The sequence below is a fragment of the Crocuta crocuta genome, unplaced genomic scaffold, assembly GCF_008692635.1.
Source record: "Crocuta crocuta isolate KB4526 unplaced genomic scaffold, BGI_CrCroc_1.0 scaffold108, whole genome shotgun sequence".
NCBI classification, from domain to species: domain Eukaryota; kingdom Metazoa; phylum Chordata; class Mammalia; order Carnivora; family Hyaenidae; genus Crocuta; species Crocuta crocuta.
In genome coordinates this window covers 3,134,357-3,147,034 of record NW_027532825.1, presented here as the reverse complement: position 1 = coordinate 3,147,034, position 12,678 = coordinate 3,134,357, and the positions used below count along the sequence as shown (strand labels likewise).

At 49.9% G+C, this 12,678-nt stretch overlaps 1 protein-coding gene across 10 annotated transcripts in view; it reads left to right on the top strand.

Annotated features, from left to right (window-relative positions):
- Positions 1 to 7,476, top strand: part of IKZF1 (IKAROS family zinc finger 1) — a 98,328-nt gene extending 90,852 nt beyond the window's left edge. For all 10 annotated transcript variants that reach the window (XM_077781162.1, XM_077781171.1, XM_077781170.1 and 7 more), the window contains one exon: positions 3,748 to 7,476. In XM_077781162.1, the coding sequence (XP_077637288.1) occupies positions 3,748 to 4,457 (710 nt within the window). In that variant the 3' untranslated portion in view covers positions 4,458 to 7,476. The remainder of the gene's footprint in view (positions 1 to 3,747) is intronic.
- The last annotated feature ends 5,202 nt before the right edge of the window (positions 7,477 to 12,678 follow it).

Sequence of the window (12,678 nt, the reverse complement as noted above, 5' to 3'; positions counted from 1 at the left end):
TTATCTTCTGTTTTTCCTCTGTGTCAATCATTCCATTTTTAGTAGCTTATATTCTGTTAGTCACTGCTTCTAATCCATGGACTCATTCTGTAAAAAAATGGACCTCATTTTGTTTCTTGAGATCTGAAACCTTTTTTCACTTCTCTTCTGTTGTTTTAGCATGCTGTCTTTCAGTGCTTTTTTTACNTTTTTCCTCTGTGTCAATCATTCCATTTTTAGTAGCTTATATTCTGTTAGTCACTGCTTCTAATCCATGGACTCATTCTGTAAAAAAATGGACCTCATTTTGTTTCTTGAGATCTGAAACCTTTTTTCACTTCTGTTGTTTTAGCATGCTGTCTTTCAGTGCTTTTTTTATGGAGTTCATGTCACAAAGTAATTATGAGACATTTCCTTTCCTTCTTAAGTTAAGCTTTTTTCTTACGATGGGTTTATTGGTCTGTTTTACTTCCTTTCCTCCTTTGAATTGCTAGAAAGTATTTTCATGGTGATCTCGACATTTCTTGTAATCTTGCTTATTCTCCTTGGGCTGATAGAGTTTGATTGCTGTTTGGACATTCTTCCCACTGTATGGGAGGCATTTTTTTTTCCCTGTGAGAGCTGTCGACTTTTCTAAATGCTGAAAGAATGCCAAGGATAGAGGGGAAGAAGGAGTTCAGGTGAGGCAAAGTGCAATCTTTGTTACAAGACTTTCTGTTCTCTCTCTCTCTCTCTCTCCCCCTCCCCTTCTCCCTCATATTATGAGATTTGGTTAAATGTCCTAAACCAGCTACTGCTGTACCTGGTTGGAGAGTGATTCCCAGCCCCACAGGAGGACACTAGGGGCTTAGGACCATTTCCCCTCAGCTACCGTCTAGAGGACCTCACTCATATTGAGAAAGCCAACCTCACACTCATCTGCTTCTTGCCAGCTGAGGTTTCCACTGCTTTGGGGTCAGAAATGGAAGAGGATGTTTATTTAAATTGGCTCCCTACAGAAAAGAGGATATTAGGGAGAACGCTGAGAACTTTGTTGACTCACACTTGAGGTTTTTGGAAGTGAGATCAGTGGCCACCCTTTACTGTATGTCTCATGTCAGAATTTTCTTTCCTTGGTCCTTGATTTTTTTTTGAACTATGTGTTTCATTAGAATGTGTTCTTTTATTTAGCTCATTGCCAAAGTGAACTGAGTGGGTTTTTCTTTTTCTCACTTTGTGGAGTATTAGGGAAGAGAAATTCTGTGGGTAGTTTCAATATGCCACAGGAATCTGAAATCTGTGAGTTCTTTTCCTACATCCATTTGTTATTGAGACCAAGTTTTAAAAGTAACGGATTTTAGTGATTGCTTGGGAAATTAAAGAGCCACACTTTAGGGAGAAACAGGATGATTAGGCAGGAAGACACCATTTTTTATGGGGCTCTAAGCACTTCGGTATATATCTGAATTGGCCTCAAAATTTGTGCCCCATCTTGTCCCTACCAGGGTTTGGTAGAGGGATAGATGGGGCGCATAAGTCAGGACAGATCCATTCTGTTCTAGAATTAGAGCAACAAGGTATTTAGCACCTCAACACAACGGCAAAACAAAAACAAAAACAAAACAAAACAAAAAAAACCTTGTATGGTTTCAGCAATGCTATCCAATTATTTCTTCTAACTTTTGATGGGCAGAAACACCATGTCTGTGTTCCCTACCATCTGCCATGTGGAGAGATTCCATCCATTCTATTCACTTTCTGCAGAGGGTGTGGCCAGCAAATTTTCCTTCTGTAATCTGAAGATCACACTTCACCACTATCAGGCCATGTGCCTCTCCTGACGGCCAGTAGATTAGAATGAAGGCAGGCAGGCTGTTTTATGATAAATCTCTTTTGCAAGCAAGAAATGAGAGACGCAAGATACTCTACAGTGTGACAGGGCATTTCCCTGGACAATCTTCAGTGGTCAGAAAAATTTGATGAGGAGGATTACTTAATAAGTTTTTGAACCACTAGGTGGTTTATTGTCCTGTTGCTAAGAATGAGCAGGAGACCTTGATGTTGGGTGTCTGTGGGAGGTGTGGGATTCTCCCCTGCCACCGGCCAGCCATTCCCTGGACTCTTAGGAGAGTCTCTGAGTCCACTTACCTTTGCCCCTTCTGACTTGTACTTTCTGCTCATTACTAAGAAGGGTGCTTCCTTCACACCCTTCAAGGGCTTCTCATTTTCCTCCAGACAAAGCCTCTGCTTGGTAGATACCACCCCTGCCCTGCCCTGTGCCCAGGCTCTGGCCCCACCACCTTCGCCCTATCTCTCCAAAGCTCCAGGCTCCTCCTCCCCCTCAGAATCCCTCGCTGCCTGCAGTGTGACACGAGCCCCACTCACCTGGCCGACTCTAGGTCAGAAGCCCGTGTTACCCACGCCGTCTGTTTGCTTCCTAGAGCTTCTCTGCCTGGGATGCACTGTTTTGGTAGCCATGTTTTAATGTCTGTGTCCCCTGTCAGCTGTGTGCTGCTGAGCATGGGACCCTTTTTACTAGCTCACCTGCCTGCCCCTCCTGTCTGGTCCAGTAGACACTCAATGCTCAACATAGACATGCTGGAGGAAGAAAAGAAACAGAGTGAGTGGTAAAATGTAAACAGTTCAGGTATGCCTCAGGTGCTTTGATGTATTCATAAACCAGCATGCCAGCGGAAAGCACATCAGTAGCCCTGACCATCAGAGTGCAGACAGTTGGTGAGTTCGCTCATTACGCCATGTTTCATACCTATAACCAATGTTTCATACCTATAACCATGAACCTGTAACCAGTGTTTCAAGAAGGTACATCTTCAAGGCAATTCATTTTACTTCTTTATGAAAACGTTTGCTCGAAAGCCAGAGCTGGTCTCGGGGTTCACCTTTCCTGGGGAGCTTGCTCACTCTCAGACTGGATGTTTCTTGAGGGGTCGCTGGTGCACGGAGAGTCCTCCATAGTGGTTCCTTGCGCACCATTCATGCTCAGGAATTTTTGGCAAGAACAGACGAATGACACGCCCCCTCCTCTTAGATTCCCTGCTTTGTGCCCAGCTTCCCCACACACACACCTGTGTGGTACATGCCTCTGGTCCTGCCAGTGATGAACAGGCAAGTGGAACCAGAATCGGGAAGGATGTCGACACAGGACTCTGAGCATGTTTCCTCTCCAAGCCAAAAATCCACTTTCTATAGCTCTTACCAGAAATCTTATCTTTTGATAAAATTTTATTCTGAGTATTGAAGTTATGAATTTAAAACCCCGTCATGCAATACTGTTATAGGTGAGCATATCGCACATGCTTGTGAATAATGATGTACTCATGTATGGTAATTACATAAATTTATGAGAAATTAACCAGCTATTGCAACTCAACTTAGAACGCTGTATTGAAAGTACATCATTTAAATATTCATCTTAAAGTGAATATAACAACATTCATAGTAAAAGACACAAGGAGTGGTTTAGTATTTAGTTGGAAGGTTTCTGCTGTTTCTGTTGACCTGCGTTGACTTGGGGTTGACTTGGGTTCACCGGTTCATTTGTCGGGTGAGGGGAGTTTAAGGGCTGACTCTGGGCAGGTCCTGGAGCTGGAGACCACAGGCAGAAACACTTCCACCCTCCCTATCCTGGAGGTGTCTGCATTGTGTGTCCCCCTGAGCTCTAAGACACCCCGATGTGAAAGGGGGGCCAACCCCTGGTGTAGATCTCAGACCCCCCCCCCCTGCCCCCGTGGCGCTGCAGCCTCACTGACTGTCGCCTGCCTCCCACAGGGGACAAGTGTCTATCGGACATGCCCTACGACAGCAGTGCCAGCTACGAGAAGGAAAACGAGATGATGCAGACCCACGTGATGGACCAAGCCATCAACAACGCCATCAGCTACCTGGGGGCTGAGTCCCTGCGCCCGCTGGTGCAGACGCCCCCGGGCGGCTCGGAGGTGGTCCCCGTCATCAGCCCCATGTACCAGCTGCACAAGCCGCACGCGGAGGGCCCCCCTCGGTCCAACCACTCAGCCCAGGACAGCGCCGTGGAGAATCTGTTGCTGCTCTCCAAGGCCAAGTCCGTGTCCTCCGAGAGGGAGGCGTCCCCGAGCAACAGCTGCCAAGACTCGACGGACACCGAGAGCAATACGGAGGAGCAGCGGGGTGGCCTCATCTACCTGACCAACCACATCAACCCCCACGCCCGCAATGGCCTGTCCATCAAGGAGGAGCACGCGGCCTACGACGTGCTGCGGGCGGCCTCCGACGGCTCCCAGGACGCCTTCCGCGTGATCGGCACGGGCGGGGAGCCCATGAAGGTGTATAAGTGCGAACACTGCAGGGTGCTCTTCCTGGACCACGTCATGTACACCATCCACATGGGCTGTCACGGCTTTCGTGACCCTTTTGAGTGCAACATGTGCGGCTATCACAGCCAGGACCGCTACGAGTTCTCGTCTCACATCACCCGGGGCGAGCACCGTTTCCACATGAGCTAAGCCCCCCGTCGGCCGCCGGAGAAGAGCGCCCGGAGGGGGATTGGGGGGCCAGGCCCTCCCCTCCTGTCCACAGCGCGGACTGAACCCGAACCTTGTGCTTCGGATTTCTCGGTGGTTTCCTTGTTTAGTTTCGTTTTGTATTTTCCAGTCGGTTGGGGTTTGTTTGATTTGCTTTGGAACGCGAGGGTGATTTTTTATGGTTAGATGCAGGGTTACGTTTGGAGTCCCCCCAAACTGCTCTCTCCCTAGATGTTTGCCATGGACTGCTAGCTGATGTCCCCTCGACCTGTGGCTTCCTGGAAGACCCACCCCCCCAACTCTGTAGGACTCATCACTTTCAGAGAAAGTTTGATGAAAACAGGTCAGAGCCCGGGAAGGAATGAGCCTGGGAGCGGACCCCCAAGCGCCCCCAGCACAGCAGGGTCTAGAAACGCAAGCCCCAGCCTCTGACCGCACGCATCTAGGGCTGCAGTTTCTAAAGGAAGATGCTGTTATAAGTCACAGCCTGCACAAAAGATAAAATGTTGGAGGAAAGTGGGACTTCCCGGACAAAGGGGGGCAGCAGAGAGCATGTTGGTCTCTCCTTGATTTCCAAACCTCTGTAGTGCGGCTCAGCCTTCTAAGGCTTGGGGGGGAGCACAGCGGTCTGAACTCCATATTCCTAGAGGAGGTCTGGAGTCGCCACCCTCTGCCTCCTCCCGTCGTGCCTTTCATGGCCCAGAGTCCATCACTACGTTTCTAACATCCGTCCCGAAACGTGGACCTTAGTTCCTCTGAACCTCTCACATGGTCAGATTCCGGCGAAACCAAGGCTGTATTTTAAATTCTACACTCATTCCTTCCCTGGCTGCTTCCACCGGCAGCCAGAAGCCTGGTTTTCCTTGAGAGGCCCAACCTAGACCCCATTTCAACTATGTTGTTGTTCTTGTTGGTGGGTAAAATTCCTTTCCCTGCCCTCATTCTGCATTATTCAGGTTTTAAGACCCATAAAAGCAGTATTCAGAGTGATTATTAATTTTCAGAGTAAGGGAATCTGGCGGGCAAGGCCCAGGTGATGTTGCTCACACGCAGGACATACGTGTTTGAAACTAAACTTTGAGACAGTGTGAGACTCGCCCGTAAGGACAAAGCAGTCCTGTGTGCTTGCACGTGGACAAGAGGCGTGGCCCCGCATCCTTTCTCCCTGGGAAAGGAATGGTTGGGAGCGATCGCGAAACCGGCCAGTGGGGTCTGACAGGAAAGAGACAGATGGTGCTGGAGTTAGAACCGTCCCCAGCCATGCTGTCAGGAGCCTAGCTGAGGTGTCTGGTGATTCGGATCCGAACCCAGAGGCGTAGACCTCAAGGTTCATCCTGTCGTTACGGATCATAATCCCAACCACCTAGGCAAGTAAGAGCACACAATTTCACATGTTTAGGTGTCTTCGCCAAAACTGAACCATGGTGAACACGGGGAAAAAGAACAACAGAGGAAAGATTGTCCATCAGACCCTCTGCATTTAGTCTAAATCGAGGTTTCTTAGTCACGGTGCCCTTGACATTTGGGGCTGGGCAATTCTTTGTGGTCGGGGGTTCTCCTGCAGGATTCTAAAATACTTACTACAGTACTTCACATACGTAGCGTCCTTCAAGGTCACTACCCAACAGGTACCAGTAGTACCCCCCTTCGACAACCCAAAATCTCTCCAGATGTTGCCATATATCCCCTGGAGAGCAAATCACCCCTCATTGAGAAACACTGCTCTTGTTCTAAACTAGTCAGAGGTCTGGGAAAGCCTTCCAAGGAGAAGCGTGCTGGAAGAATTTCCCCTCCGCACCATAGCCCCTGACCCGCGCTTGTCTGTATTCATTGAAAATTCTGTAAATGAGTCTATCCCTTCAGTCCTCAGAAACAAACCTTCCCATGTGTGTTTGGGTTATGCTGAAAGGCTGGCGTCCACAGGTACCATCCCTGAGTCTCACGTTTCTTGGCTTACAGGACAGGGATGGTATTTTGAAAGTGGAAAAGAACTTAATTGCATTGATTGAGACAGGGTTGTGCAAAGGCCCTGGGTAGAGTGCCATAGAGACAGATAGGGGGCGCTGGCGGTTCCATACGCAGTCACAGAGAAAGTCTTTCTGAGTATATTCAAGGTGAGTGGGAGAGGTGTCACACGTTTTCAGTTTGCTGGGGCCACTCAGACCCGTCCTGTTCCCTTCCGTGGTCCCACAGAGCCAGTTGGTTGAAAAGAGTTAACTCCCCTGCCTCCCACTCCCCACTGTCCCCCAACCCCCGTGGCTTCAAACAAAGCGTAACCCAGAACTGTAAATAGAGGCTACAAATGTTCTTTGCTAAAATGCTTCCCCTCCACTCACTGTCTTTTCTAGCCAACATAACCCTCTATTTACAGGCCTTTCCTTGTGGTGGTTTGTTACAACAGCATTTTTCTTTGAGATTGTTGTGTTGCAGGTAAAGGTCTCATATAACGTCAACCGGTAATTAAATTATGTTAGGAGGGTGTTCACATCCTGTACCAAAAGCCGTTCGCGTGTTTCTTCTAGCTGGCATTGTAGGATTTTGCATGACCTCACGCCTTTTCTCTTCTGTGATCTGTTCTGCTGCTGGATGGTGTGACTGTGTGTCCTGAGAACCCATATGATCTGAAGCGTGCCTAGGTTTCATGCCCCCGTATTTTAAAATAAACATCAGAGGCAAGAGGGTCACTATTGCAGGGTGACCAGCGGATTACAATAAGAAATCGCTGCCCCTCTGTCTCTGAGCTCCTGTGGCCCGAAAGCCTGAATACCTGCTCCTTATCAGGTCCCTTCTGTGACGTGTACCTTAGAGCACACGCTGCCCCATCCAAAGAGTCACTAAAAGAGAATTGCGTCATCTCCACTCCATCACCAAGGGGTGGTGCCTGTGCCTGTCACTTCAGACACTAGCATGGTTCCGCTTTCAATTTAGAATCCACCACATGAAGAAATCTTAGTCTTCACTGCGAAAGAAAGCTACTGTTACAGGCATCCGAGTTTGTTCTTTTGGGGGGGGNTTTTCGTGGGGATTTTTTTTTTGTTGTTCTGATTCCTGTGTAACCCTGATAAGTGTCACGCTCTTGCCAAAATGAAAGCGAGATCAAATAGACTTACATGGATCGGAAAGCAAACGTATGGCTCTCTCCTGCACTTCCTACATTTCAGCAATAACAAAGGGTCGGCTCTACCCAGAATCCAGACAGCTGTCATATTCAGTTCAGAGTGTGTGTGTATCTGTGTGTGTATGTGTGTGTGTGTGTGTGTGTGTGTGTGTTTCACTTTAAAAAATGAACCAAATGCGATTTATTTAAGATGTTCAGTCTTGGGGAAACAAGCACGTCCACAGTTGGTGTGGTCTTGGTGTGTAGTGAGCAGATGTAACCAGGAATTAATATGCAATATTGTTCCACATACTTTCCAGTATACTTTTCTATGATGTTGTGTGTGTAGCCAGTGCCGCTTGGGGTCTTCATCCACCATTCTGGAACATATATGTGTACGGGACTGTAAATGAGAAAAAAAAAAATGCAGTTGTATTTCCCATCCGCCTCCCTGGTGATGTTAAATTATTTCTGTTTAGCTGTGAACAAGGGGTGTGCCCCCGGCGAGATAGAGGGTCCTTTTGTACACATTTTGAAATGCTTTTTTCTGTAGTGGTAGAACAATAAATGCAACAAACACTTTGTCTGTCCTAACCCGTGGAGTCTAGGGTCCTGCGGGACGACCATGAACTGTGCACTCCTCCCCCCAGCGCAGGCAGGCGGCTGCAGCCCCAGCTGGGAACCGTGGGATCATGGGCATCTGAGGTGTTTGCAGCCCAGCTGAGCAGCTCAGCATGCTGCCTGCCGCCTGTCCGCAGCTACGCTCGGTCTAGGATGCCCGGTTTCCGTCCTTGGCTTCACAATGTGGATTTGAGGCTGGGTGGAAATAGTGGGCAATAATTAGTTCCCCATCCCCCACCCCCAGCTCTTCACAGCCCGCTGCATAATGCCTAGGGGGCGGGCCCATGGCTACGGAGGCACAACGGGACAGTGACTGACCACGGTGGCCACCTGTCACATCCTGACCCTTAGGCCAGGGCCCGGCAGTGCCGGAAGGCTTGTGTGAGCTTTGCGGCAGAACCGAGGTACGGCAGACGCTCTGGGAAGAAATCCTCTGTCCCTTTCAGAGAGAGAGCCCGAGATCAGATGGGCTCAGACCTAGCAAACACGATGAGGTAACTCACTAGGTCTACATGGTCTACACAACCCACTAGGCCTACATGGTCTACACAGTAGAACGCGTGATGCAAACAAGGTGAAACTTTAGTGAAGTAGACTGATTGTACTCTTTCCATCAGGCCCTGCATCAGTCCCCCAAGGAGACCTTCAAAAGTAGCACTTGACATGGTAGAATCTTGAGGAAGCCTCCTTGGGTGAGCTCACCACAAGAGCGTGAACCAATCGGTTCCACCATCTTATGGCTGTGCCTTGTTAGTTCTCAGTGATCACAGATGCAGGGAATGAAGAATATCTACATCTATTTAGAGATAAGCTGAGCTCAGCCTAAGGGGAAAAACACTGTCAACAGGGTGGGTCGGATGGTTCAAGTGAGGAACGGGTTTGCATGCATCTGTGCAGCCCCCGTCCTTAGGAAGCTTAATGAACACAATTTGAAGGAATCCAGAAGAAAGGTGTCCATGGCACTAATGCATCCCGGGCCTCCCCAGCCCTCAGTTGCACACCTTGCAGGCTCATCCTGGAGTCCCAGATGTGGCTACAGGGTGAGGGTGAGGTTTCAAATCTTGATGTGAAGAGCCACCAGCAAAGTGATTGATTGTCTCCATCTCTTGGTTTTCATGATGCTTTATTCTGAGCATCATAAGAATGATTATTCTCAGCACATCCTTTTGACACTGAAAAATGAGTGTCCATGTACCTTCCCCTGGTCCCTGCCACTGCCAGTGGGTGGTACATCCACTCGATGGGCCCAAATGATGAGGTCCCCCCTCTGGAGAGGCTGGCCCAGAGAGGATGTCCCTTCGTGGGGTCTGCCTGGTAAACACCAGATTCCAGGTGGGATGCAGCAAGCTGTGAAGAGCAGGCAGCAGGTGCGGAGAATCCAGAAGAAGCTGAGTGGAAGTGATGCTTGGATGCAATGCTAATTGCATCCTGCCCTTGTCCCCAACACACCTGGGGCAGCCCCTGAGCACCCCCACCCTCTATGTCTTCGTGGGGAGCCCCAGGGTGGCATTTTATCATTTCCACTGGAGACTGCTGCTTTTGCACACTTCACTTGTGTTCCAATGAGTGCTGCAAATGTAAAAATTGCACTTTTTTTTAAATTGTAGAGTGAGGAGGGGAAGGGCAGAGAGAGAGAGAGAGAGAGGGAGAGAGAATCCCAAGCAGGATCCATGCTCAGTGCAGAGCCCGACATGGGACTTGATCTCATGACCCTGGGATCATGACCCGAGCTGAAATCAAGAGTCAGACATTCAGGGTACCTGGGTGGCTCAGCTGGTTGAGCATCTGATTTTGGCTTAGGTCCTGATCTCTTGGTTCATGGGTTTGAGCCCCACATCGGGCTTCCTACCCTCAGCCTATCAGCACAGAGCCTGCTTCTCATCCTTTGTCCCCCTCTCTCTGCCCCTCCCCTGCTTATACTTTCCCCAAAATAAATAAATATTATTAAAAAGTGCATTCAACCGACTAAGCCCCCAGGTGCTCCTATGTTTGAAATGTGTGAAATTGAAGGAGCCGATGTTCAGGACGGGGGGCTCAGAGATCAAAGATCCCCAGCCCCATTGCTAAATAGTCATATTTTCTGTCAAAATCAAATGTCTTGAAGACTTTGTGACTCCTCAGTGGCAGCATGCCTTCTCATCAAAAGCGCGTGGATTCTCAAGGAACAGAATCCCTTCAGCTTTCCATAAGTCATGGGGGTTTTTTGCACGGCTTCCGGGCAAGGCACGAAAGGAAACTCAAGGAACTGAGCAATCAGTGCAAGATGGGTGAGCAGGGCTCTGGGGCCACCCACGAGGGAGCCCCGTGTTCCTCCACAGGCCAGGGCAGCGCTCTGATGCCTTCGGGCTTTCTCAGCACCAGGACCAGGAGCATCAGGTCGAGAGCCAATGTGATGTCACCTGCTTGATGGCATTTACCTGCCTTTCCCCAAGCAGCCTGCCCTCAAGCCGTCTAACAAGAGGAAATGGAGCCCGTTGGCTCTGAGAATAGCAATTCCATCCCACAGCCAAGCACCTGCAATCCTGTTGTGCTCGCCTACCTTAACCCGAATTCCTACCTTAACCCGAATTCCCGATCCCCAGCGGCCTCAAGGCTTCCTTGCCCACCTGCACGTCTGCACCTTCCCCCTACAGCGGTGTTTCCAAAGATTCCCCCATGACCTTGCTTCCCAAATGCAGCTCAGAGTCACCTGGGGCGTTGTTAAAAATGTAGTTTCCACAGACCCACCCGTGATCATCCTGGAGCTGGAGGGCTGCGTGGAGTCTCTCCCCCCAACCAGACTAAGCTGGTTCCCTTCCTGTTTCTCCCTAAGGGAGTTACAGCTTAACCCTCTCCCTCAGCCCAAACCTGTTTTGGGGGTGGTTGTTTGTTTGTTTTTGAGGAAGGAAGGACAGTGAATGTCTGTCTCTTCCCTTCTTGAGTTTGAAACAACTCCGAGATAAGAATCAGAGAGTAGAACACCAAAATAAACTGCTGCCTTCCCCATAAAAGCTAGATTAGAGGACACAGCGTCAGCACGTGACCACGGCCGTCTGGCCAACTCCCTCGCCCTGAATTAGACCAACTGGCCCCCTAGATGCAGGCAGCAGTTAAGTTCAGGCACCCCAGGAGGACAGAGTCCCTGCCTTGTGGGACACGGCACAGGGGACCCCAGCAGAGCAAAAGGAAGTGCGCTCATTTCCTGTGCCCGGAAGAGTATGGGGAAGAGTGTGGAGAGGTGACCAAGCAGGTTGTAGGGGCCGCTGGAGGCACTGAGGGGCTCCCCTGAGGACGGGAGGACCTAGGTGGTCACCGGGCAGGGGTCAAGGTGCCAACACTGGACAGAAGTCCAGATAAGAGGAAAGCAAAGAGGGAAGGGCTTGGATTCTTGGCACTAGAACTAGGGAGGTTGGGATTTTTTTTTTAATTTTTTAAGTTTATTTTTTATTTTTTTAAATGTTTATTTATTTTTGAGAGAGAGAGAGTGTGTGTGAATGGGGAGGGCAGAGAGAGGGAGACAAAATCTGAAGCAGGCTCCAGGCTCCCAGCTGTCAGCACAGAGCCCCATGCGGGGCTCAAACCCACAAACTGTGAGACCGTGACCTGAGTTGAAGTCGGCTGCTTAACTGACTGAGCCACCCGGGGACTCCAAGTTTATTTATTTCTGCGAGAGAGAGATTGACAGCCACAGCACTGGGGAAGGGGCAGAGAGGGAGAGGGAGAGAGAGAATCCCAACACGGGGCTCGAACTCACGAAACCATGAGGTCATGACCTGAGCTGAAACGAAGACACTTAACCAACTGAGGACCTCCAGGAGCCCCTGGGGTTGTTTGTTCATTTACTAAGTGCCGCATCCTCAGCGTCAGCAAGATCACCCAGAATATCACAGGGGCCTGCTGTGGACTCAATGTTGGAGCCTCCTCAAGTCCGGGGACTGAAAGCCCAGCCTCCAAGATGGCGGTGTGAGGAGGCGGGGTCTCTGGGAGGTGTTAGAGTAATAACCTTCAGGAACGGGATTCGAGCCCCAGAGAGATTCCTGTCTGCAGGCGAGGACACAGCGCCAAGTCGTGACCCAAGAGAGGGCTCTCAGTCCCACCCTGGTCTCCAACTCGCAGCTTCCATAACTGCGGGAAGTAGTTTCTGTTGTTTCTAAAGCCTCCCAGTCTGTGGCATCTGGTTAGGGCCGCCCCATGGATGGAGACGGTGCTCAGTGAACATGGGTCACGCCATCCTCTATCTGGGATGATTTAATCCATCACTCATGGAAGGGATAACGAGAAGTCCACCCCAAAGTCTCAGATCCTCTAGGAAAGAGGAGAGAGCAGAGGGCTTGAAAGGGGCAGGGTGGTTTCCTCTTATCTAAGCGTCTGGATGAGGAGAACAGGTCAGCTGCAAGGACAGGTCCCCGACCTGAGAGTCCCCAGCACATGGGTGACTGTAAGGAAAGTGACAGATGGGCCACGAGCCTGAGGAGGGAGTGGGGAGGCTGGGCAGTGGCTTTGAAG